Genomic DNA, 27097 nt, shown 5'->3' on the forward strand with positions numbered 1-27097 from the left:
TAACACAGAGGGAACATATATAGATTAATGAGGATTACCACCCCTTTTCTTCTGAGAATTTGGTGGAATATCTAAACTAAAAAACAAAACAAAACAGATTACAACAACCAATATGAACTTCTAGATGAAAATGCTACTGAATCAAGTTAGGCCTAAAAGTGTCTAACACAATCTGATCTTTTTCTTCGTCTTCATTTATGTCTGTCTATCCTGACTACAACCAAATGGACAAGGAGAATGTTTTAACATTATACTACAATGCATTTCTTTCTCCCTACTCAGAACCACCTCACTTCAGGGCAGAACCTCATCACCTCTCACTCAGCCTAAAAACTCTCCTTGCCTCTCAAATCTTTTCTTCTACTCTATGCCATCTTCCCAAACTACCAAAATGATTTTCCTTAGGGGTAGTTCTGATCATCCTTACTCAATTAACTCCAACCCCTTCCTAGTTTTTGAAGCCCCTCACAATGTGGCCTCAACCTACCTTTCCAGTCACATTACATAGTACTATCCTGTCATTTCTTACACACCTGTGTCTCCCACCTCTGTTCCTTCTCCCTTCCTTTTCTTTAAAACTCAGCTCAAGCTCCACATCCCGCATCAAACTTCCCCTGAATCTCCCAGCGCTACTGTTCTTCCTCCTCAGACTGCCTTGTCTTTCTTTATTCTGGATACACTTGTCTAACAACAGAATGTAAGCTCCTTGGAGGCTCAGACAGTTCCACATTCACCTATCTATCCTTAGTACCTGGCATATTATCTGGCATACAAGTGCTTAACAAATATTTGTTGATGAACTGATGAATGTCACTAAGATTATTTTTACAAAGAATTATAAAGTAACAATGGTAAAGAGAAATCAATCTATGTCCCTATGTACTAAATGCTCTGAGTAATAGAGGGTATGGAGTTTTAAAATAAAAGTGTATTCTATCTTACCTCCCCCATCAACCCTATATAAATATGTAACTCCAATAAAGTGAGTTTTCTCAAAAGTAGCATTAATTTCATGATTCCTCAGTTAAGTTTCTCATGAAGTTTCAACATCACCCATTTCAAAACCAAAGATCATCAAATGAAATAGATTTGGTTAGATAATGAAAAGAGTTAAATTATCATACACAGTGCTATTCAAAACTTTGGTTAATTAAAAAAAACATTCTATTCACAGAAGGCAAGCTTGAGCAAACTGCTCAAGCAATTAAAATCAAGCAGACAGAAGTAAAAATTTTTAATTTTTGCATATATTTAATTTAGCATATAAAATATTTTCAAAATTTGGTACTATGGAATCATATTTGAGATTTCAATTTTAAGCAGCCCACCATAGCTACGCTATATCACTGATGCACACTTTATGAAGGAGGCAGGAAGTATGGGTTCCAGTCCTAAATCATTTGGCACTCATTAGCTGTGACTTCCAACAAATCACTTTACCCTTTTCTTACCAATAAAAGGTGGATTAAAATATATGATTTCAAAGGTCTTTTTTAGTTCTAATAGTCTATGGTTTCAAGTCCTCTCTGAACCCACAATGATGCAAGATTCTAATGATGAACTTTACTAAAGCATAAGCATCTCAGTAGACCAATGAGTTACAAACATGTTGTTTTTTAGTCCTCTTACCCTCATCTCTTAAGGTAAAACGACCCATCTGAGGGAAATCTTTGAAGGTCTCAAGGCAGATGGTTCCTGCTGTCCTTAAACGGGCAATGCATACTTGATCTTGTTTGACAAAACGTGGTCGTGTCTTACTTTTTTCTCCTGATTTTTTGTCTACCAAGCAGATTAAGGCCTATCCAAAACACAAGTCCAGAAGCTTTACATCAAACCAGATAAACAAATATTTTATATTAAATAAAGAAAAAATAAATCAGATTAGTGTCCACTAATTTCTGTCCCCCCCACTCCTGAGTCATGTGCCTTAACTTCAAAAAACTTAACAATCCCTGCAAGAATTTCAACACCAAAACCATACTCCAAACAACATTCCAAAAATGCCACTACGGAGGAATTGTAACATCAAGGATTTAAACAGCTCTCATTTTCAACTAGGTACCATCTTTTCATAGTGACTGTCTGACAATCAAAGTGGATTTTATTACAAACTCACTGTTATCTCGACTTCTTCGATACAGGTATGAATGTGCAGCACCGCATTATAACCTGGGCAGATGATGGATTTGTGCTCAATAATCACTATCTGAAAAGCAACACAAAGTTCATTACTATTTTTCCAGGCTTAAAGGTACTAAAGAGAAAGCAAGTTGCAGTCTTGCATATTATGCATTCTTGCATATAAAAAAATGGCAAAACAAAACAAAAACAAAAACAAGAAACTGGCACTAATTTAACCTACCATTAACAGCATAACGGCTTTAGGTTTGTAGTTACTCAGTATAAATTGTTCCTTGTAATGAATAGTTATTTTAAAGGCTACTTATGGTATGTGTAGAACATGGAAAGTTTTAAAGGAGGGTATAAGATGACATGCTGACTTTTCTGAATTGGTCAAACTAAATTGGTCAAGCATTTGTAGCATTAAAATTACTTACCTGACAGTAGGTCAAAGGAAAATGAGCTAAATGCTAGAGTTGAGTTCAACAGTTTGTAATGCTGCTTTGCTTAGCCATTTACTTATTATTATTTGACTCCAAGTCAATGAAACTCTCTGAGTCTCAGTTTCCTTATTTATAGGATGAGGACACAACCTCCTCCCCTGCCTAACACAGGTTTATTGTAAGGATCAAATAAGACAACTTAAATAGTACTTTCTAAAAGTCAAAAGCAAAGTTTATTTAAAATTTAGAGCTCTTTGAGAAATAGCTTTAGTGCCCCATTGCAGATTATATGTAGAATAAAAGAAACTAAGACATTATGCATTGAGACTGTTTTGAACAAAGGTTATTTATGTGCAAAGTCATTATTTTAAGGATTCAGTTAATTTGGTGCCATTATAGGTTGGTAAAGTTTCTCCTCCATACACTTACTTTGATAATCAGCACCATACTGAAAATGCAAATAAAATATATAACAATAGTCAGAGAAACAAAGTACTCTATAATCAGATTTAATGTGCAGTGATATGTGCACTTGCATTTACCTGGGCATCAAACGTGCGTCCAGAATGACAAAGATTATTAGGATCACAAAGTATGAATCCTGGAAGAATTTCTTCTTCTTCAATTCCCTTCAATCTAATCTTGAGGTTTTCACCTGGGGCTACAGAATCAGTTTCTACATCATCAGAAAGGATTCCAAGAACTTCCACGTTGTGCTTAAAGAAACCAAGATTGGATTTTTTTGATATTTGAAAAATGTGTTCATTACATTATAATTTATAAAATTACATATGAATATTTGCTTAAGTCTTATAGCTAGGTTTTTTACTTACTGATTAAACAATGAAAAGTATCTTGTACTGAAAAGATTATTCCATTCAAAACCAATGATGGAAATAAAACAAATATACCAACAATACAACTGCAAATCAAAATATAAAGCAATTCCTCACATCTTTACATGGTAATCAAAGTACTTGGCATAAAATAACTTAATAAATGCTTGTTGCCTTATTCTGATACTGTACAAAGGAGCAATCAAGGCCTGTATTTGTATATTAATTCTTCTATTATAAAGCCCCTAATTTACACTTAATTTAGTAGATCTTTATTACCACGAATACAAGTGGGAATTAGTTATTTGATTCTTCTAAGGTCCAACTTCCTTAATCTCATGGGACATCTCCCAATGTCTATCAATTCCCAATAACCTAAAAGTCTGCATTTTCTGAAAGCTATTTAGACATTTGAGTTTAAAAGCAGATCATATGAAAAAATAATCAGTAGTGTTGAAGCAATATCCTTTCTAAAATATTACCCTTATATTAATGAATAACTAGAAAGGGATCTCTGTGAAATTCTGAATCAACATTTTCTATACCAAAACCTTTCTAAAGGCAACTTCTCCCACTCCCACCCACCATGATTCTACACAGAAAATAGGCAAGGACATTTATTTCTTGTATATGAATTTAAAGACAGGACTATACTTTTAACTAAACTGTCTACCTTAAGGGAGCAAAGGGGTCGACACTAACAACCCCACCACACAGAAGTGTAACAAGAAATCTTTACTTACTATTTTATGCTCAACTAATCCAGCACCACCCCCACACACAAATGTCCTTTAATGGTTAAGACCAATGGAGCTAATCTAAAGGTGATGTGAATCTTTATCTCGAGATTCCTTTGCCAAATGTGGGTTTGAGTCAAACAACTTCTTCAAGTATATGAAGGGTTATTATACTGAGGATGGTGACCAGCTGTTCTCCATCTCCACTGAGGACAGAACGAGAGGAAATGGGCTTAAGCTGCAGCATGAAGGCTTTAAATTAAATATTAAGGAAGAATTTCCAGATAGAGGATTATTAAACATTGGAACGGGCTCCTAAGTGAGATGGTACTATCTCCTTTCTCTGATATGTTTGGGTAATTTGAATTGCGACTCTGGCTCAAGTCTGGGAAAAAGACTAAGTTAATTCAAGGTTTCCTTAAGACACATGATTCTAAGGTACATATTAATACTCATTAAGTGATGGACCAATACTATAATAACCCTTTCTACACATCCATCTCAGAAACTGGCATGATTTCTCAAACAAGAAAAAAGTATCCTTTAACTGCAGTGAACTTTGATAACTCCCTAGCTCATTAGGTATTCTAATTCAAAAACAAATTATTTATTCACTCATATCTATTCAATATCTGATAGTTTTATAATTTTGAAACAACTAACAATTTATATTTCTGAACAGTAAGACTACATGATTTCTTGCTGAGAGAAAAGAGACAGGGAGAGAGGGAATTACAGTTTTGGGGTAGGGTCAATGGAATACTAGAATAGAGCCAATTTTGAGCTTACAAAAGATTTCAGGCCAGTCACCGAAAGCCTAGAAATGAAGAAACTGGTATTCTTACTGGGTTTTAGATGTACAAAGTACACTTCTAATAGTCTAATCTCCAACTTGCTAGGCCATTCTGTTCCACTAAGGGCCAAATGGGACTAGCAGCTTTGGGGTTTCTCTGTGGGAATAAAAGCAATTATCCTTATCAGGCACAACTGTCTCCAACAATAGCCCACCTATTAAATTGGCCCATCAGGAAATAGTTAATTGTCTAGCACTACTACTCCATAGTCAATATCAATTCAGTTCAATGAAAATTTATTGAGTGTTTTTTTCCCCTGATTCCATACATTCAAGATAACAACAATGCAGAGATCATTAATTGAAATAATAAATTTCTAGGTAGAAATATGTTATTATGGGCTGGCAAGATATATGTAAGGCAAAAAACTATGTATAAATAAGACTTTTTTTAAACTCAAAGGCTAGATGCCACTAATTCAAACACTAACTAGAAAGCACAATATTTAAACTACAATATAACAATCAAGTTCTGGGGTTTCACATATTTTAATGAAACACTGATAATGTCTATTTTTGGAATTATCAAGGGCCTCTTTTAGGGTCTTGGCAGATCTCTGAAATCAGAGGAACAAGAACCTATTAGAATCAACCAACAACATAGTTTATATGGCACAGCTGTAGACACTGTACCACATCTTAACCATATAGAGTAAAAGCTTCATTTACCAAGGTTAAGATCCTGATGAAAGTTATGGAAGAGTCCTACTGTATTTACTTTTAAACTGAATGACACTTGGCCATGGTTCCATCACCCTCTATCCCTGCCAATTTCACCCATTTCTTTTTCTCTTCCCAAAGACTGTGATGAAACATTTACTTAGATGAATGGTGAATTTTCTTTGATTGAAGGCACTAGGTCTTGCTATATTTCATGTTCCAAATCTTTAGTGACATTTTCAAGAAAAAAATTAAAATGGAATACAGCATTACCACTTACTTAGAAGAGAACTTTTTCATTCTTACCTTGTTTGGCATCATCACAAGCTGCTGTCCTTTACAAATAGAGCCCGATTCCAGCTTTCCCAGGACCACAGTACCCATATCCTTTAGAAATAGATTTTTAAAAATTAGACATACAAGCATAATTTGTTGGTTATGTTTTCAACCTTACTGATTACCTTGGAAGCCATACTTGTAAAAAAGTAATTATTCAGACTAATTTTTATGGAACAATCACTAGGGCTGACTGAAGAAGGGAAAACAATTAGACCAAGGACCTGAGTAAAGGATCTCAAATTTGAAGTAAGTAGCATATTTTCAAAAATCATTATTTGAATGAATATAATCAACTCTCTGAGAAAGGTTCTGTGCTAGTATCCACAAACTACTAATAAGAGCAACTCCAGGATTTAAAAAATCGAAATGACTTACTAAAAAACCCCAGGAGAAGTTAAAGAGAATACAATCCATTGTTTAAATTTCTTTATGCTACTTTGTTAGCAGAAATTATTCTGAACTAAATCACCCTCATCTAACCATTGTCTTTCTTGATACCTTGTATTTATCCACAATTGGCAGCCTGATTGGTCCATCAACTGATCTGTTGAAGTTTGGCAAATTATCCAGATATGGAATAAATGGTAACCCACTGAAAAGATATACAACAATTAACAACACTAGTTCTGCCCAATAAGACAAGTCAGAAAAGTTATAAATCGGAATGATCTGGTACTGGCAACTAATGCAGAAAGATAAGTATAACTGTTTTAACAATATTTTCTATTCATTTCAAAGAGCTTTTCCCCTTAACAATATTTATTATTGTTTTTCACAAATTGGTTCCTAGGATAGGAACTTATAACACTTTATAGTGTACCAGGTGTTTTACACACATAATCTCACGAAAGCCTCATCATCATCTTGTAAAAGATGTAGTACAAACTCCATTTTATAAATGAAGAAACTGAGGCTTGTTTGAGAGGTGAAATGACTTTCCCAATACCCCACTAACTAATAAATTAGTTAAAAAACATGTCTTCTGATTTCAAAGCCACTGTTCTCTCCACTGTGGTTAAGCATTAGTTACTTAAGCATTAGTTACATTAAACATCTGGTCTTTATCTATTTGTTACTTTCGTTTCTATGTCATGTAGACTAGTGAGGAAATATTTTTGAAGCAATCATCTGATGATGCCTATAAAATTAAGACTAACCCAGATCTTAATTCCAAAATTATGATTCTAAACAATAATCATTTCCCTCAAAACAGCAAGGTTGTATTCTTTATTACTGTAAATATATCTCACAAAATCATCATGTCTTTAAAGGACATGGACCTCATTAAACAAGAACACTGTATAGTCATTATTTTCTTCAATCTTAAAGATACTTACATATACCAAGGACAGAAATCTGATTGCTCTTTAAGGTTTGCACCAGTCAATCCTGAGCAGGGCATGAAGTGTATATCCTTTTTGGGATTGAAGCCAACTTTTTTCAAAAATGGCACCAACTTTTCTTTACATTCTTCATATCTAAAAATATTTAGTAAAAATTAGCCAATTGTGAAAAAGATAATTATATAACATTTCATCATTAAGGAGAATTCAAAAAGAAGATACAAATGATTCCCAGTAGCTTACGAACAGTTTAAAGTTTTTGAAAGCTTGGTATATGCAAGCTATCAACAACCATATAAAAAATGCTCAAAATCACAAATAACAAGTGCAAATTAAAACAACTCAAGATTCCACCTCAGTACAATCAGATTAGGACAAAAGTGACAAGACAAAATCGATAAATGCTAGAGGGACTGTGGGAAGACAAGTATATTAATGTATTGCTATCAGAGCTGTGAATGCAATCAGCTATTCCAGAAAACAATTTGCCATCATACTTTTAAATAGTCCCTAAACTTTATATAAACTGAACTAAACTACACATTGCTGTGACCCAGGAATGCCACTATGATCCCTAGGAGGTCAAAGATGTAAGAAAAGTCCCACAGATATAAAAATATGCACATCAGAATTTCTGGAAAAGACGTAAAGGAAAAATAGGTTCCCATTGACTGGAAGACAGAAAATTGTTAAAGCAATGTATTGGGGGGCAGCTAGGTGGCGCAGTGGATAGAGCACCAGCTCTGGAGTCAGGAGGACCTGAGTTCAAATCAGGCCTCAGACACAAAACACTCACTAGCTGTGTGACCCTGGGCAAGTCACTTAACCCCATTGCCTAGCAAAAAAAGAAAAAAAAAAGCAATGTATTGGAATACTGAAATACAAAAAATGGCAAATATAAAACATTGAGAAAAATTGGAAAGATTTGTATAAGCTCACACCCAGAAAGCAGCACTAGGAGAATAATTTATATGAACACTGTAAAGGCTTCAGGTCTGATCAATGTAATGACCAGTTACAAGAACATAGGGATGAAGCATGTTCCCAAAAATTGGCAGAGATGGTAGACAATAGGTATAGAATGAGCCATAAATTTTCAAACACAGTTTGTGTATTGGCCTTTTTCACTTGTCTTATTTGTTACCAAGGAGATTTTTCAGGGGAAAGGCCTGAAATAACTTAAGTTATCAGCAAAGTGTTAGTGATTTTTTTTTAAGAGCTTCAAATAAAACACTTTTGAGAAAACCACAGTTCTCTCCATTAAGTGATTATGAATAAATAGCAAGATATCTGAAAAAAATGAATACAAGCTTTATTCACCTTTCATTGCTCCAATTTACTGTTGGGTCATCCATCTTATTAATAAGCACAATTAAGTGTTTTACACCTGCTGTTTTTGCCAACATGGCATGTTCTCTTGTCTGTCCTCCTTTTTCAAATCCAGTTTCAAATTCTCCTTTCCGGGCAGAGATTACCTATTCCAAGAAAACAACCCAGTTTTTCTTCAGTACACACATTTCCAATTTGAAAATGTTACATACTTCAGCCATAATAGAATCTACCATAAGAAACGAGGAAAGAAAGAAGAAAGACTATCCCTATAGTATTACCTACCACCACCCTAGTACAGGTAGGTCTTTCATTAACACCTGCCTAGACTTTTGTAATAGCTTTGTATTTCTTGCCACTTCCATTTTTTCTTTTTCAATTCATCCATCACATTCATGACAGAATAATCTTACACAGATGGTTCCTTTCCTCATTTACTGAAAAATCTTCAATGGCTCCCTACTGCCTATTGAATGAAATGCTACATTCTTTGCAAGACAATCTACGCCCTGAACTAAGTGGTTCTCACTCTTATTTTTCAAGCTTTATCTTACAGATTAAAGATACAGAAAAGTTTGGTTCCCTGCTTTACTTTGTGCTTTTGCTTAGTTTCTTAATGCCTGGAACATCCTCGCCCCCATTCAGCTAGCAACTTCCTATTCATCTTTTTAAAGTCCAATTCAAATATTATCTCTTCCATGAAATCTTTCCTGACATTCAGCCCCACCTGCCCCCAAGGCTCAATATTAACAACTTTCCCTTTTGGACCTTAAAAAGTACTTCTGCAATTAATGAATTCACTTAATACTGAGTATTATAGTTAACTCCATTTGTTATCCCTACTACACTATTCCACCCAGCACTGAGCCCAGTAGATGTTTAATGTTTGTTGCTATTAGCAAACAACATTCAAATACTTGTTAGATCTCAGAAAATTTGGCCTACAAAAGCAGAAAGCAGCTTGCATGGACATTGCTTTTATTAGCCTTTGTGCTTAACTTCATTCAAACAAAGTACTTTTGGAGAGTGGTGTTTTGGGGTATCTACTATATCCAAACAAAACGTAAAATATAAAATAGTTAAGATGTGCACACACATGCATGCACGCATACACACACACATACATTCAGGTACACAAATCTGCTCAAAACCGTATCAGAAAAACAAAGATTTGGGGTTTTTTTTTTTAAATGAAAGAATATTTCTTCCAGCACCCTCACCAGTGTAGTGTTAATCGATTCATTTATACAACAACATATACCATATTGATGAGGCTTAACTACTGACCACTTCAACAAAATGATTCATATAATAAAACATTTTCCCAACCTTCCTCCCCAGGTATCATTCATCTTTCATTTCACTGGGGGCCAGAGTGGGAGCCACACAGGGGAGAAGACAGACAGACAGACAGACACAATACTCTACAACATTCATGACAGTACTGATTTTTGAAAATTTCATTAAGTACACTGTAAAGTAGGCATATATTTATTAAGCACTTACTACGTGCAGAGCACTGTACTAGGTACCAGATGGAAACTGACCCACAGAACATATGGAGATGTACAAAACACTTAAGTGTAAAGAAGTAATTTCTTTGAGGTTCTGATCTAGCAGTACATAAACTGAGCTGGGAGCAGGGAAAAGAAGATCTATCTAACTCCATGTCACAACTCTATGTATTAATTCCAGTCACAAAACCATAATCATCAGACTCCTGGGAAAGAAATAACTGAGTATAAAGTTGGTGACTATGAACTCTACCACTTGCCAATTTATTCAAAATGAACTCAAATCTCTAGAATTCAAACTAAACTGCAGTAATAGAACAAAAGTTGACTGATAACATTCTCTTACCAGCACAGCCAGATCAGCTTGAGAAGCACCACCAATCATGTTTGGGACAAAACTCTTGTGCCCAGGGGCATCTAGGATGGTGAAGTGCTTCTTTTCTGTCTCAAAGTAGGCACGGCCCACTTCTACAGTTTTACCTTTGTCTCGTTCTTCTTGATTTGTATCTAAGGCCCATGACAAGTACCTATGAGAAGTACAATTTTAAAGATATATTATTTTTAAAACTGCACCTATATTATTTAAGATTTTCTCCATATCATTCCTTAAAAAAAAATTTACATGCAAGCATATGCTGGGGAGTAACTTAGTAATCTAAGAATTGATATTCCCCACTTGGAATCACATGAATTCCATCCAACCCCATTCCCTCTTTAAAAAAGACAGTTATTGACCCTTAGGATTATACTGTCCGTGGGGTTTTCTTGACAAAGACACTAGAGTGGTCTGCCATTTCCTTCTCCAGCTTATTTTACAGATGAGGAACTGAGGCAACTTAATGAAGATGATACTCATCTATTACGAGTGTTTCAACACTCATGAATGAATCTCTGAATTAAAACTTTACCCACCCAAAATTCAATGAAAGAAACATCCACAAATAAGATGATTCAAAGTAAAATTCATTTGTCTACATATTGACAATTCTCAATTCCCCTCATAAGAAAAAGCAACCAAGTAATAAAAATTGCTATTACTGTGACCCTCAATAGGACCAATCAAATGATCTCAAAACTCATCATTTCCAAGTCACTGTAATTAACCGAAATATGTAAGAAAAATAAATTAAAATAAAAATGTCAGAGCTATCAATCCCATGGGAGTAACAACCTCAAAGTATTTGTGGGCAAAAATTATAGCATTCTTATTAAAAAAAAATAATGCAGCAAAATGTATGACTGCCTGGGGATATGTCTGTATAATTAAGATAATAGAACTTAATATATAGACAAAAAAACCACTTGATAATTTCTAGGAGAAAAGCAAGGCTATTCACAAAGACATACAAGACTCCTGCTTTTACAAATATTTATACGTAGGTCTGAATGATAAAATAATGACAAATTTCTATCTAACCTGCATGACCACCTTAGTTTTTGTGCACCAATTAGGAATTCAAATCATTCTTCATTGTCATGCCACTTTAATTCATGTTGAAAGAATACAAAATTCCATTTTCCTTTCAGTATTTGATATACTGTTTGGAGTTTGCACGAGTGTTGCCACTCCCTCCATAAATGTTTCAAAGGATGATATAAATTGCATTTTTTTGCATCACCTTCCTACTGCCTTATTCTACACAACTGGGAAGGATGGAGGAAAACCTGAACAAAAAGCAGTCTAGTTTTTTAGCACAAAACCCAAAGTTTCTACCTTTCAAAGATTCTAGAATTCATTAATATAGACACACAAATTTTTAAACACACTTTTACCACCAAATAACTCTGAATTTGGGAACTATTCCAACAGAGAGAATAGTATAATTATACTAACAGGGACCACAAAATTGGTCACTATGGCCCAATATCTAGACAAAATTAAGCAAATTTCCAGCAGTTTCTGTTATTACTATAATAAAAATTTCCATACCAAGTTTCTCTGTTTTTTTCTTTAGCTTCTCGTTCATATTTTTCAAGTGTTCTTTTGTCAACCATCCCAGTCAAATACCTGAAAAATGCATACAAACAAACACACACATATGTGCATATCTTAAAACTTTTAAAGCAGTCAACAAGAAAAAATCTAATTATTTTAAGGTTTAGGGTGGAGGTTGAGAGGAGGGCAGTCCAGCTATGTTCTTGATACTTAATAGGTAAAGAGAAGAAAGCATTTCCCCATCTACTTTCAGAACTAGTTTTTAAAATCTCCAAGTCGATTACATTCAACATCTTCAGTGAATCAATCAAGAATTTTGAATTCCAAAAGTTGTTTTTTTTGGTATCCTTAACAACACTATGAGACTTTTCAGCAAATAAGCTGGTATTTAAATTAAGAAATTAAGAAACTCAAAAGTTTGTAGAAGACTAAGGATTCAACTGCTGTAAATATTGGTTTGGAGATGACTGAGGTTGGTTCAACCTTCCTTGACGGGAACATTGTTTTAAAGTTGCTGGTTCTTAAGTGGCTGGGACTGATTTGCTTAGTTTTTATGTTTCTACCCTTGAACTTTGATAACATTAAAGAGATTTGTTAAAAATAAAATCAACTTACATTATTTGTCCTCCAATAGTTGATTTACCAGCATCTAGAAAAAGTGAAGAAATATAAATTATTAAAAAGTTAAGTAAAAGTGGATACATATGCTATCATAAAGGACCACTACTGCATTTAGAAAAGGAATTACACAAATCCGGCCTCAGATCAAACACTAGACACGTACTAGCTGTGTGACCTTGGGCAAGTCACTTAACCCCAACTGCCTCACCAAAAAAAAAAGAAAAGGCATTATGGGGACAACCTACATTTAATCACCACTATGTCAGCTTTACACTTTCTTTCCAAATAATCTGTACCAAGAATGGTAAGAGTACTGAGCATTAATACTCTCCCCCCTTTTATAAAAAAAAAATATAGATATATATAGATATATAAAAATAAATTTGGTGAGGCAATTGGGGTTAAGTGACTTGCCTAGGGTCACACATCTAGTAAGTATGATGTGTTCAAGGCTGGATTTGAACTCAGGTTCTTCCGACTGCAAGGCCGGTTCTCTATCCACTGCGCCACCTAGCTGCCCCTCTCTTTTTCTATTTCTTGCTGCATTTGAATCTGGGCACTCTATACCCATGTCTTGAGTACCCATTCTTCAAAATATACAGGAAAGTAGTCAAACCAAAAGTACAAAAACAAAAGTAAAGACCAGAAAATAATTTTATTTGTTCCATAGAAATTGATGCTTCAGTCATGGTATATATTCAAGATCCAATAATCTTCTTGACCTGGGAGATACTGCGCAGGGGGAAGGAGAATTATTTGAGTAAATTGCTCCCTCAGCTCCTGTTAACAGAGCACAAGTGCAGCATGAACTGTAATTTCTCACCAATGGGATCTGTAAAAGTGGCATGAAAACAAGTGATGGGTTATCACTGAGAAAGTAGCCTCTTCTTCTTTACACTCATTCCCACCTCCAGTTCCCCATTCAGAAAACAAATAGCAGCAATGGAGAATATCTGAGTAAATATGTCTCTGGCTAGATAAGCAGACCCAAAGAATCAGAAAACCCTCTGGTTAATTATTTCATAGAAAGTGGATACTGAAATTATTGTATTAAGTAGATTTTATCAAAAATCAAAGGAAAAAAAGGTTTTAGCTCCTAAAATACATATAAAATAGGACATGCAAGCTATCAATGACTGAAATGCCACAGTAAACTGAATATTTTCATGCAACTATAATATAATAATCCCCTAGCCTTCACCTATTTACTACTTACCTACATGCCCAATGAATACTACATTTACATGTTCTTTTTTAGGTGCACCTGGTGGTGCTACCACAGATTTAGGTTTTGGTATTTCTTCTTCCTCCTCCATCATCATTTCCGGGACACTTTCCTCTGGAGGCCCTCCGTCTCCCAAAGAGCCACCCCCAGGTTCTGCTTCACTAGGTTCTTCTTTGTGCTCCCATGATTCTTCTGGGGACATTTCTGTCTCTCCATTTTCTACTGGAAGAAGACAAATGTCTTAATTTTATTTTTGAACTCACTTTTACAACCAACCACAGATATTTTTTATGAAGATATTTACCGGAAAAAATTTCATTTTCTAATGCCCTGCTACATACATAAAAGCAGGAATATCTCCACTTATTTCTGAAGCTGATAACAGGTTAAAACAGTTGACTACTGACATCAGAAAGTTCTCAGAAATTATGAGATTTCTATTTTAGCTAAGGAGCATTTTCATAAGGGAAAAATAGCAAAGACAAACATGAATTTAAAACTCTTTAATGTAGACATCCAATATTCCAATATCTGAAAATGACTGCAATTTAATGGAAAGAACAATTAAAAACTAGGAATTCAAGAAGAAATTCATTGGACATCTAAAAAACTGTCATTTAAATCTGGTCTAAACTTCCGTTAATCAGCTTGGTAATAATAGAAAACATTAATGAAACACAGAGTAAAATGGAAGTTTTTGCCAAAAGTACATTGAACAAGTACAAATACTTTAAGTTTATTTAACAGCATTCCACTTAGTCTTGTTACAGTTGTGATCATTACATTTACCACAGTAACAATCATGTCAAATTAAAATCATCCCAAAAGTAACTGAAAAGCATAATATACATTCTACGTATGCACTTAATAGCAAAGACTCAATTAAGCCAGTGCTCAATTTAGCCATTATAATATAACACTTACATTTGCACCTTAAATCTTGAGATTGAAAGTTTCATATTACTGTATTAATATGGTCAGAAAGTGTCTTACCAACAGGTTCTGAAACTTCCATGCTAACAGCTGAATTTGAACCTAAACAGGAAATTGAGATATAATGCATGTTTACCAAAAAAAAAAAAAAAAAAAAAACCCCAAAAAAACCTATCCTTCCAACCCCAAAACAAACGACTTCTGATGAAGAGATAGCATAATAGAAAATTACCTTTATACAACACTGACTGTTCTTCTTGAGAAGGTTCCATAGGTGCTGTTTAATAAAAATAAGTTCTTATTAAACATATATGTAGTCATTAAATAGTTTAATTTTCCAGTATGCCCCCAATGCTAAACTAAATGCTTTAAGTTCTTTGAAGGGGACCCTTAGCCATTATATCGATTCCACAAACAATGTACTTAACACTTCAAATAGTTTAAATACAATCTAATTTTTTTATACCATTAATTGTTTTGCAAACTCTTTCTTCATGGATTGTACAAATTAAATGTTGCCCAGGTTAGGTCTAGTTATTATCAATTACTAGAGTGTGAATTAAAGCAAGTATAGCTTGACAGAGGGAGGGAATACACCGTGTTATGAAACAACCATTACTTCTCAGTAAAGTTTCCTTTTTAAAAGAGTTAAGCAAAATGGTCTAACAGAGGATGCAGCTGATAGCAAACGTAACATCACACAAAGCTCAACTTCTACAAAAGTCAATCTAGTTAACATACACAAACTATGCCATACTGTAATTACATTTAGCTAGATTAAATGTTAAGGCGGCAAAATACATCATTTGTAAAAGATACTGCTCTATATTATACACTTTTCTCAACATTTGTAGACATGGTTACTACTCAACAGCCTAGATTATTTCCTTCTTATTTCCAATTCTATATTTAAGAAATAACCCATAGCTTCTATAACTGAGTCTCAAATCACAAATTCAGGCTTACTGTAGGAAATGAACCATTAAAAAAAAAAATTAAAGAACAGATCAGAAGAGCATTTAGATATCATCTAGTTCAAGTTCTTCAGTTCACACATGAATAAACTAAGAGCCAGGAAGTAAAGCAGCTTGTTTAATACCAAACTGCTAGTTAGTGGCAGAGAATATAGGCTGCAAAGTATCATGAAAGCCAGATTCAAGTCTGTTTTTGTATAAACCTGATTACACACATACACGCATTCACGCACAGCAAGAGTACTATTTCTCTGCTTTGATGGCCTAGGGGAAAAAAGCTTAGAAAAGATAAAGAAATTTCGGGCCTGCTACTCCACATATAAAACCTTTCTTTCAAATTAATTTAAAACAATATCAAAATGACACAATAAATTTGTTCAGAGAATACTAACAAAACATTCTAGTATAAGTCCTTTTTGATGCACTATGTAATGTCAGGATCCCCATGCCAAAACCACCCTCTCTTGTTTTCCAGGCCCAGCCAAGCAAGTTATGTCCTGACATAACAACAATTCTTTGTGGCTCACCCTCTGAATGATCTCAGCCACAGCAAAACCCCAGAATTGTTTCACACCAGCATCAGGTGGTCCCTGAGCTTGGACAAGCACCTGTGTTCTGGTCAAGAAGTCCTGCTACTAATCAAATGCATATCATTGCTGCTATTACCCCTCATTATCAGAGCTACAGCTCACTGTGTATCCACTAGTATATGTATTGAGATTTGCCCACACTAAAGTGGGTCTCCCACTAGAGGGAGCCCCAGCAAATGGCTAGTTTCCAACTTCCCATGGAATAAAGAAAGCTTTTTACTTATGACCACTGTGAGCTCTTTGGTTGTGTGGTTTTGATAACTTATGTGAGCTCCCTGATTTTTTCAAAGTTAACAGCAACTGCAAAACCTCTCTGACTCTTTGGCCATTTGTTCTCGGAGCTAACAGTTAACAAAACAAGAGAAAATGTGTTCAAGTACTCAAGTATACTCCTAATTTAGCAACTGGTTAGTGACATACACTTTACAAAGTCCTATTCTGATGCCTCCACCAAGCAAGGTGATGCTAGGTACTCTAAGGCTATTCCAAAAGAGCATGGTCTGAACAACAGACTATTTCTGCCGTCCAAGGAGCTAAGAAAAGAAAGGCTCAAAATCCGTAGGCTGACCACCTGGTAATGAATTATTTGAACATTACAATCCATTATCAAAGAGAAAGACAAATGGTCCTCAGTCTTATGTGGCTCCAGTCTGCTTTATGTAAAGACAGTGGTGGCAGAGGGGCAGAAAAGGGGGCAGAGCTTTGAGACTTTTTATAAATGTTAACTTATCTGGCTGATACTATAAATGTAATATATAGTCCACTGACCAAGAAGACTTACTACTGGAGCAAAGAATTGTATCCATCTTGACATTCTCAATGTAAACAAAACCATAAGACATAAAAAATTTACAGAAAAATGGAAGGATATTTAAGAGGCTCTCTTTGAGTAGGCTTTGTTTTTTTGGGGTTAGGCAATGGGGTTAAGTGACTTGCCCAGGGTCACACAGCTAGTATGTGTCTGAGGCCGCATTTGAACTTGGGTCCTCCTGAATCCAGTGTCAGTGCTCTACCCACTGCGCCACCTAGCTGCCCCCTGGGTAGGCTCTTAAAAGACTTCAGGGAGTTGCTTTTTTCATTCATGCAAAGGCAACAAAAAACATCATTTCATAGGTCACTTATTTAGTCACCTTGTATTACAAAGTTCATGATGGTATTTGCAAAAAGGATATTATGAAAACAACTAGATATCAACCAGATAAATGGTCAAAGGATATGAACAAACAGTTTTGGATAGGGAGAGCCAAAGTTGATGGATTAGAGGCAACCCAGTTGAACTCTCTCAACATTCCCCTCCAAATAACTTTAAAATAATGCCTCAAATCAAATTTTTGGAGTGGCAGATCCAAAAAAAGGTCAAGGTGACACATTTTTTCCACCTAAGAAAACTCGGGAGGGTTAGCAAGAGGAATTTTCAATATTGGTTTAGAAGTTTGTCTGGAGTCCACAAATGGTGACAGGGAGAGTAGCCACATCAGCAGCTTTGGGAGCTCTCAGCCCAGGGACAGTAAGGGGATTAGACAAATGGTCAGAAAGAGAATAGAGCATCCTTTGCAGGTACTGAGCACAGCTAGCACTGATTGGCAACTTCACTGCCCATATGCAGTTCTGGGTCACAGCTTCAGAGTGGAGAGGAGCACAGGGGTGTGGTCACAAGGAAGCAAGGGGCCGTGGTCCCTTGTTCCAAGGTAAACAGCACTAGAGCTTGTGGCTGCAGGGGACCAGGGGTCCTTCCTGGGTAAAGAACAGAGTGCAGACTAGGACAGAAGTAACCATACTTCTTCTAGGATCACATCACCAAAGCATCAAAAACTTGCAGACCCTCAGAACTAGCTCTGAAAACAGCAGCAGAAAAAAGCCTACAGTTCAGCACAGCGCCTCCCTACCATAACATGCACCAAGCACAACTTTAACATAAAATTCAAAGTTAAGAAATAGGGCAGAACAATGAGCGAACAAGAAAAGAGAACTTGATCATAAAAAGTGATTATAGCTGCAGGGAGGACCAAGACACAAACTGAGAAGAAAGCAATGTGAAAACAGCCAGAGCCTCAAACAAAAAATGCTCACTCACCCCAAGCTCAAGAATCCCTGCAAGAATTAAAGAAAGAAATTAATAGAGCCAAAGGAAAAATTGGGAAAAGAAATGAGAACAATGGAAGAAAATTATGAAGAGAGTTAACAGCTTGATAAAAGAGGCACAGACACACACACACACACACACACACACAAAATACCGAAGAAAAATCACCTTAAAAAACAGAATGGGCTAAATGATAAAAGAAGCACAAAAATTCACTGAAAAAAAAAAAATCACTCCTTAAAAAGCAGCATAGGCTAAACAGAAAAGGAGGTATAAAAATTCACTGAAGAAAAAGAACTCTTTGAGGCAACTAGATGGTGCAGTGGATAGAGCACCAGTCCTGGAGTCAGCAGGACCTGAGTTCAAATCCAGCCTCAGACACTTGACACTTACTAGCTGTGTGACCCTGGGCAAGTCACTTAACCCCACTGCCTAGCCAAAAACAAACAAACAAAAAAATCTCCTTAAAAAGCATAATTGGTCAAATGGAAAAAGAGGTACAAAAGCTCAATGAAGAAAATAATTGCTTAAAATTAGAATTGGGCAAGCGGAAGCTAATGACTTCATGAGACATCAAGAAACAATAAAACAAAGTTAAAAGAATAAAAAAATAGAAAATGTGAAATATCTCACTGGAAAAACAACTGGCCTGGAAAACAGATCAAGATGGGATTTTTTTTTGGGGGGGGGGAATAGTATTTTCTTTTTTCCAATTACATATAAAGAGTTTTCAACATTCATTTTTGTATAAAATTTTGAGTTTCAATTTTTTTCTCCCTCCATCCCAATCCCCCTCTCCAGGATGGCAAGCAATCTGATAAGTTATAAACACGTGCAATCATGTAAACGTATTTCCATATTAGTCATGTTGTGAAAGAAGAAACAGAATAAAAGGGAAAAAAAAAAACCCAAACTTAAAAATAATATGCTTCGAACTGCATTCAGACTCTTTTTCTGGAGGTAGATAGTATTTTCCATCATGAGTCTTTTGGAATTGCCCAAGAAGAGCTAAGTCAATCATTGTTGATCATCGCACAATGTTGCTGTTACTGTGTACAATGTCCTCCTAGTTCTGCTCACTTCATGCAGCATTAGTTCATGTCAGTCTTTCCAGGTTTTTTTTGAAGTCTGCTTACTCATCATTTCTTATAGCACAGTAATATTCTATTACATTCATGTTCCACAACTTGTTCAGTCATTCCCCAGTTGACGGGCATTCCCTCAATTTCCAATTCTTTGTCATCACAAAAAGAGCTGCTATAAATATTTTTATATATGTAGGTCCTTTGCCCTTTTTTATGATCTCTTTGGGATACAGACCTAGTAGTGCTATTGCTGGGTCAAAAAGTATGCACAGTTTGATTGCCCTTTGGATAGTTCCAAATTGCTCTCCAGAATGGTTGGATCAGCTCACAACTCCACCAACAATGCATTAGTGTCCCAAATTTCCCATGTCTTCAAGGAAAGATAATTTAAGAATCATAGGACTAACTGAAAGTCATGCTCAAAGAAAGAGCCTAAACATCATATTTCAAGAAATATCAACAAAAAGGAAAACTGCCCCAATAGCTTAGATCAGAGGGTAAAACAGAAATTGGAAGAATCCACCAATCACCTACTGAAAGAGATCTCAAGATGAAAACTCCCAGGAATATTACAGCCAAATTCCAGAGCTCTCAGGTCAAAGAGAAAATACTTCATGCAGCCAGCAATAAACAATTCAAATACTGTGAAGTCACAGTCAGGATCAAAGAAGATTTAGTGACTTCCACATTAAAGGAGCAGAGGGCATGGAATGATATTCCGGAAGGCAAAGGAGCTAGGATTACAACCAAGAAAAACTTAACCCAGAAAACCTGACTGTAATCCTTCAAGGGAGAAATGGATATTTAATGAAATAGAAGACTTTCAAGCATTCTTGATGAAAACACCAGAGCTGAATAGAATATATGACATTCAAACACAAGATTTAAGAAAAGCATAAAAAGGTAAACCTGAAAGAAAATCATAAGGGAATCAATAAAGTTAGAATGTTTACATTCCTACACTGGAAGATAATACATGTAACTCTTCAGAATTTTGTCATTATTAGGACAGTTAGAAAGAGTCTACACAGACAGAGGGTATGAGTGTGCATTATGTTGGGATGATCTCCAAAAAATACGAAGGGGTGAGAAAGAGTGATGCATTGAGAGAGGGGAGAGGTAGAATAGGGAAAACTTTCTCACATAAAAGAGGCATGCAAGGAAAAGATTTTACAGTGAAGGGGGAAAATGGGGGGGGCACAGAGTAGTGGTAGGCAATGCTTGAACTTCACACTTGTGAACCTCACATAGGAATTCTTTCAAAGGGGAAGAATATAAACACACACTCAATTGTGTATAGAAATGTTACTTAACCAATAGAGGAACAGAAATGGAAAGGGATACAAAGGATGATAAAAGGAAGTACAGATTAAGGGAGACAGTGGTTAGAAGCAAAACAGACTTTTGAGAAGGGACAAGATAAAAAGAAAGAGAAGAAGAAACAGAAGAAAATGCAATGGAAGGAAATACACAGTAATCAGAACTGTGAATAAGGATGGGATGAGAGGGCAGCTAGGTGGCACAGTGGATAGAGCACTGGACCTGGAGTCAGGAGGACCTAAGTTCAAATCAGACCTCAGACACATAACACTTACTAGCTGTATGACTCTGGGCAAGTCACTTAACCCCAATTGCCTCACCAAAAAAAAAAAAGAAAAGAAAAGAATGGGATGAACTCATTCATAAATGGAAGCAGCAGAACGAATTAGAAAGCAGAAGCCAACAATATGTTGTTTACAAGAGACACACTTGAAACAGAAAGACACACACAGAGTTAAAATAGACGGCTGGAGCAGAATCTAATATGCTTCAGCTGAAGTTTAAAAAAAAAGAGGCAGGGGTAGCTATTATGATCTCAGACAAAACAAAAGCAAAAACAGACCTAATTAGAAAGGATAATCAGGGAAATTACATTTTACTAAAAGGTACCACAGATGATAAAATAATATCAAAATTTTTTACAGCAAGTTTCTCTAAGAAAGGCCTCATTTGGGGGAAAGCTCAAACAAGTCAATCCTTTTACTCTGCCATCTTGGCTTTGCCCCCTCATCGTTAGGTTTATTTTTAAGCTCTCTGGTTCTTTACATACCCACCTCCAAGTCCTGGGGAAAAATTTAAAGTTTTGGTTTGCCTGAGTTCTCCCCCAAACCCCTTCAAATACCTGTAAAAAAATGACTCTAAAATTCTAGAGCAGCAGAACCCACAAAAAGACAGGGTGAAACAAATTTCCAGCCCAAGACAATCTGGATGGTTGACTGGAAAGATCTATCACGCTGGGATGGGAGAGGAACGGAGTTCAGTGTGGGCGTGCAGGCAAAGACCATGCCTCGGGGGACTGAATCACAGGCAGCTATGGTGGTTTCCAGACTTCTCAACCCACAAATGCCAAAGACAACTTAGAAGGTCAGTAGGAAAGGTCTATGACCACGGTGAGATGCTTGGTCCCAGCCCAAGCACAGCTCTGGAGTGGCAGCTGCTTCCAGAGCTCTCAGCCCACAGACAGAAGGGGAATCTAGTGGCTGACCAGAGTGGGATTGCAGGGATCTCTTTGCTGGTGCTAAGGCAGGATTCTCTTGCTTTGCCCATGCTTGGATCTGGGTCACAGTTCTGGGTGGCGGTCCTGGGGTGAGGAGGAGCGTTGGCCTGGTGGAGCTTGTAGTGGTGATGGACAGGGAATCCTCACAGTTCCAAGGCAGAAAAGAGTGCTTGTGGTCACTCAAAGACCAGAGCACAGGCCAGAAAAGGAGTAAATACCTCACCCCTGATCATACCACCTTGGAAAAAATGAAAATTTACAGGTCCCTAGAAGGATCTCTGAAAACAGCTGCACATAACCCCTGAAGCTTCGGACAGTACATTCTCCACAGTGGAAGCGGATCCCTACCTTAACAAAGAGTTTATAACTCAAGTAATTGGATGGGAACTTGAGCAAACTGTGCAATAAATAAAAAAATATATCAGGCCATAGAATCTTTCTTTGGTGACAAAGAAAATCAAAACATACAACCAGAAGAAGACAACAAAGTCAACGCTCCTACATCCAAAGCCTCCAAGAAAAATATGAATCAGTCCCAGGCCATTGAAGAGCTCAAAAAGGATTTTGAGAAGTAAAAGAAGTAGAGGATACAAAACAACTGCAAAGGATTCATGATGAAAAAATGCTATCCACCTTCAAAGAGAGAACAGACAAACTCTGAAAACTGAAGTATAATTTTCTCATTTTATTTTTCTTGCCTTTTTAAAAAAAATATCACTAATGTGGAAATGTTTTGCATGATTTCACATGTATAATTGATGTCATGTTGTTTGCCTTCTTGGTGAGTGGCAGAGGGGGTGCAAAAGGACGAAAAGAATTTGGACCTCAAAATTTCAAAAGACTATAAAAAAAAAACACTAATAAATTTTTTAAAAAAAGCACAAACAGTTCATACAATAATTGTAAACTACTAACCAATAAAAATTGCTCCAAATCACTATTAATAGAAATGCAAATCAAAGTCTGAGGCTTCACCTCAAAACAATAAATTTGTAGTCAATGTTAGAGAGGTTGTAGGGAGTCAGACACACAATTGTACTGTTGATCAAACTACGGAATTAGTCCCACAAATTTTGGAAGGCAATTTGGAATTATGCTAAGAAATAACTACAATATCCATATCCTTTGATATCCCACTACCAGGCATATTACCCAAAGAGGTCAAAGAGTCACTGCTTACACCAAAATATTTATAGTAGCTCTTTTTGTAGTAACAAAAACCTGGAAACAAATAGCTGTCCATCAACTGGGAAGTGACTGAAGAAATTGTGGCACATATTGTAATGGATTATTACTGTGCTATAAGAAATAATTAACATGAACTGATCAAATAAGCAGAACCAATGTACTTGATTAACAATACAAATGGGAAGAAAAAAAACCTGAACGTCGTATAATTATAACAATCAAGTTTGCCCCAAATTAGATACGACAATGAACCTCCCTTCTTTGCAGACATAGGGAACTATGAATGCAGAACAATGCATATGCTACTGAACTTGATTACTGTATTGGTTTACCTAAACCAAAGGGTTTACACCCCCTTCTTTTACAGAGAACTTTTTGGAAATAAAATGCTCCGTAATAACTTCTACATTAAATCAACACACACTTTGATGGGCAGTAACTTCAATGCTATGGCAAGCTTTAAATAAGAACAGCAAAAAAAATGGAGAAAATATGGTTCAGGAGTAAGGAATGATGACATGACCTAAATAAATACTTCCTTCAAGAATCAGAAGGCCTGGCATAACATGCAGAGTAAGCACAAAATAACATCACAAATTAAATACATTCTCTTTTTAAAAGACAGGAAGTAGCTAATTTTCTTGTTGATACAATCATATATACACATATATTGTATAGACTCATATACTACACGTAGTCTCCCTCAAAAGAGCTTTGTTCCTTGAGGGTAAAGACTACTGCATTTTTGTATTTGCATCCTCAGTGCCTGGAACATGAAGCGGAAACTTAATAAATGTTAACCAACTAATGTAGGAATTACTTCCAAATTAGTTGTTTGTATATACTTAAGACTATTGACTTATTTAGAGAAAACATTAAAATCAATACAAAGCTAAAAGAAAAATAGGAAACGCAATTAAAGGAACTCCAGCCTATATAAACAAGTTACCTTTGCCAAAAAATTGGAAAATGGATGGAATTGACACCAATTATGACAATTTTGTAATAAAATTTGGCTAATATAAACTTACTGCCAAAAGGAAAGATCAAAACAGTCTAAAAACCACCTCAGTCAGAAAGCATCTGATCTACTTGCCAAGCAGAGATGTGCAGCAGCCAATATAGGTGACAACCTTGTTTACAAAATCTTACAAAGAATGATGGAAGCCGTTAACAATATTACCTCCTATACAGTATGCCACAATGGAAGATAAATACATTTAAAGAAAGGTAAAAGACCCAGGGTTCTTAACCTGGGATCCAGAACGTATTTTTTTTTTAATTGTGATAACTATCTCAACACAATTGGTTTCCATTATAATCCTATGCATTTTACTTAAAAAACATTCTGAAAGGGGGTTTATGGGTTTCATTTGACTGCCAAAAGGGTCATTAAGGATAGAGCACCAATTTAATATCTGGATATTAGGTACTACTCAGAAGTCAACTAATCAACTTTGCAAAAATTTTTTCACATTTGATCCATATAGGGGCAGCTAGGTGGCGCAGTGGATAGAGCTCTGGTCTTGGAGTCAGGAGGACCTAAGTTCAAATCTGAACTCAGACGCTTGACATTTACTACCTGTGTGACCCTGGGCAAGTCACTTAACTCTGATTGCCTCACCAAAAAAAGCAAAAACATTTGATCCTCACAACAATCTTATGAATTAGACATCCAAATATTAACTACATTTTACCAGATAAGGAAACTGAAGCTCAGAAGCACTTGAACCTAGGTTTTTCCTGACTCCAAGTCCAGCACTCTATCCACTATACCAATTATCTAATAATGGAATCCACAATGAAAAAGCATCAAATCCAACTATACAATGTAAACAATAGGAAATGATGAAGAAACTAGATGTTAGATTGCTAACACATTAAAAATTACTATCTTCTCTGTCCATTAATGAAAACAAATATACAGTAGACTATTAAAATCTCATTCATAAGAAATAAATTTGGGGGGGGGGCAGAGCCAAGATGGCGGAGGGAAAGCAGTGACCTGCTTGAGCTTTCCCTCAAACCCCTCCAAATACCTATAAAAAACGGCTCTGAACAAATTCTAAAGCAGCAGGACCCACAAAAAAACAGAGTAAAACAAATTTCCAGCCCAAGACAAACTGGATGGCTGATCGGAAAGGTAAATTGCGCCAGGCTGGGAGAGGAGCGCTGTTCGGTGTGGGCACGCAGGCCTCAGAGGACTGAATTGCAGGCAGCTGTGGCGGTTTCCAGACTTCTCAACCCAGGAACGCCAAAGACAACTTAGAAGGTCAGTGGGAAAAGTCTGTGACTGAGGTAAGAGAAGAAGCTAGGTTTCAGCGGCCCCCTGGGCCGCGGCTGTTTCCTGAGCTTCCGGCCCACAGACTGAGGGAGAATTGAGTGGCTGATAAGAGGGGGATTGCAAAGATCTCTTTGCCAGTGCTGAGGCAGGAATCTCTTGCTTTGCCCATGCTTGGATCTGGGTTACAGTTCTGAGGAGTGGTCCTGGGGCGAGGAGGAGCACTGGGATGGTAGAGCTTGTTGTGGCGGTGGAGGGGAAACACCTTGCCCCTTATCATAGCACCTTGGAAGAACTGAAAATTTTCAGGTCCCTAGAAGTATCTCTGAAAACAGCTGTACAAACCCCCGAAGCTTGGGACAGTACATTCTCCAAACTGGAAACAGACTCTTACCTTAACAAAGAGTTTAAAACTCAATTAATTGATTGGGATCATGAGCAAGCAGAGCAAAAAGAGTCAGACTATATTATCTTACTTTGGTGACAAAGAAGATCAAAACATGCATCCAGAAGAAGAAAACAAAGTCAAAGTTCCTACATCCAAAACTTCCAAGAAAAATATGAAATCAGTCCCAGCCCTTGGAAGAGCTCAAAAAGGATTTTGAGAAGCAAGGAAGAGAAGCAGAGGAAGAAGAGAAATGAGAGTGATGCAAGAAAATCATGAAAAGCAAGCCAACAGCTTGCTAAAGGAGACCCAAAAAAATACTGAAGAAAATAACACCTTAAAAAATAGCCTAACCCAAATGGTAAAAGAGGTCCAAAAAGTCAATGAGGAGAAGAATTCCCGAAAGAGCAAAATTGCCCAAATGGAAAAGGAAGTCCAAAAGATTACTGAAGAAAATACTTCTTTAAAAATTAGAATAGAGCAATTGGAAGCTAGTGACTTTATGAGAAATCAAGACACTGTAAAACAAATCCAAAAGAATGAAAAATTAGAAAACAACGTAAAATATCTCATTGGAAAAACAACTAACCTGGAAAATAGGTCCAGGAGAGAGAATTTAAAAATTATTGGACTATCTGAAAGCCATGATCAAAAAAAGAGCCTAGACATCATCTTTCAAGAAATGATCAAGGAAAATTGCCCTGATATTTTAGAACCCGAGGGCAAAGTAGAAATTGAAAGAATCCACTGATCTCCTCCTGAAAGAGATCCCCAAAGTAAAACTCCTAGGAATTTGTAGCCAAATTCCAGAGTTCCCCGGTCACGGAGAAAATATTACAAGCGGCCAGAAAGAAACAATTCAAGTATTGTGGAAACACAATCAGGATGACACAAGATTTAGCTGCTTCTACATTAAGGGACTGCAGGGCATGGAATATAATATTCCGGAGGGCAAAGGAGATAGGATTACAACCAAGAATCACCTACCCAGCCAAACTGAGTATAATTCTTCAGGGGAAAAAATGGTCATTCAGTGAAATAGAGGACTTTCAAGCATTCTTAATGAAAAGACAAAAGCTGAATAG

General features: G+C 36.2%; 1 protein-coding gene across 2 annotated transcripts in view; it reads right to left on the reverse strand.

Annotated features, from left to right (window-relative positions):
- Positions 1-27097, reverse strand: part of GSPT1 (G1 to S phase transition 1) — a 49744-nt gene that overhangs the window by 5404 nt on the left and 17243 nt on the right. The window contains exons 2-14 of one of the 2 annotated variants that reach the window (XM_027839108.1): positions 15123-15167; positions 14951-14992; positions 13949-14176; positions 12727-12760; positions 12106-12183; positions 10522-10702; positions 8653-8807; positions 7327-7467; positions 6488-6581; positions 5957-6037; positions 3107-3280; positions 2117-2206; positions 1630-1798 (exon numbers count right to left, since the gene is read on the reverse strand). In XM_027839108.1, the coding sequence (XP_027694909.1) occupies positions 1630-1798; positions 2117-2206; positions 3107-3280; positions 5957-6037; positions 6488-6581; positions 7327-7467; positions 8653-8807; positions 10522-10702; positions 12106-12183; positions 12727-12760; positions 13949-14176; positions 14951-14992; positions 15123-15167 (1512 nt within the window). Of the gene's footprint in view, positions 1-1629; positions 1799-2116; positions 2207-3106; positions 3281-5956; positions 6038-6487; positions 6582-7326; positions 7468-8652; positions 8808-10521; positions 10703-12105; positions 12184-12726; positions 12761-13948; positions 14180-14950; positions 14993-15122; positions 15168-27097 lie in introns of both variants that reach the window. The other variant, XM_027839107.1, reaches the window with a different exon arrangement.

The sequence above is a fragment of the Vombatus ursinus genome, unplaced genomic scaffold (genome assembly GCF_900497805.2).
Source record: "Vombatus ursinus unplaced genomic scaffold, bare-nosed wombat genome assembly UNPS02014832.1, whole genome shotgun sequence".
NCBI lineage: Eukaryota > Metazoa > Chordata > Mammalia > Diprotodontia > Vombatidae > Vombatus > Vombatus ursinus.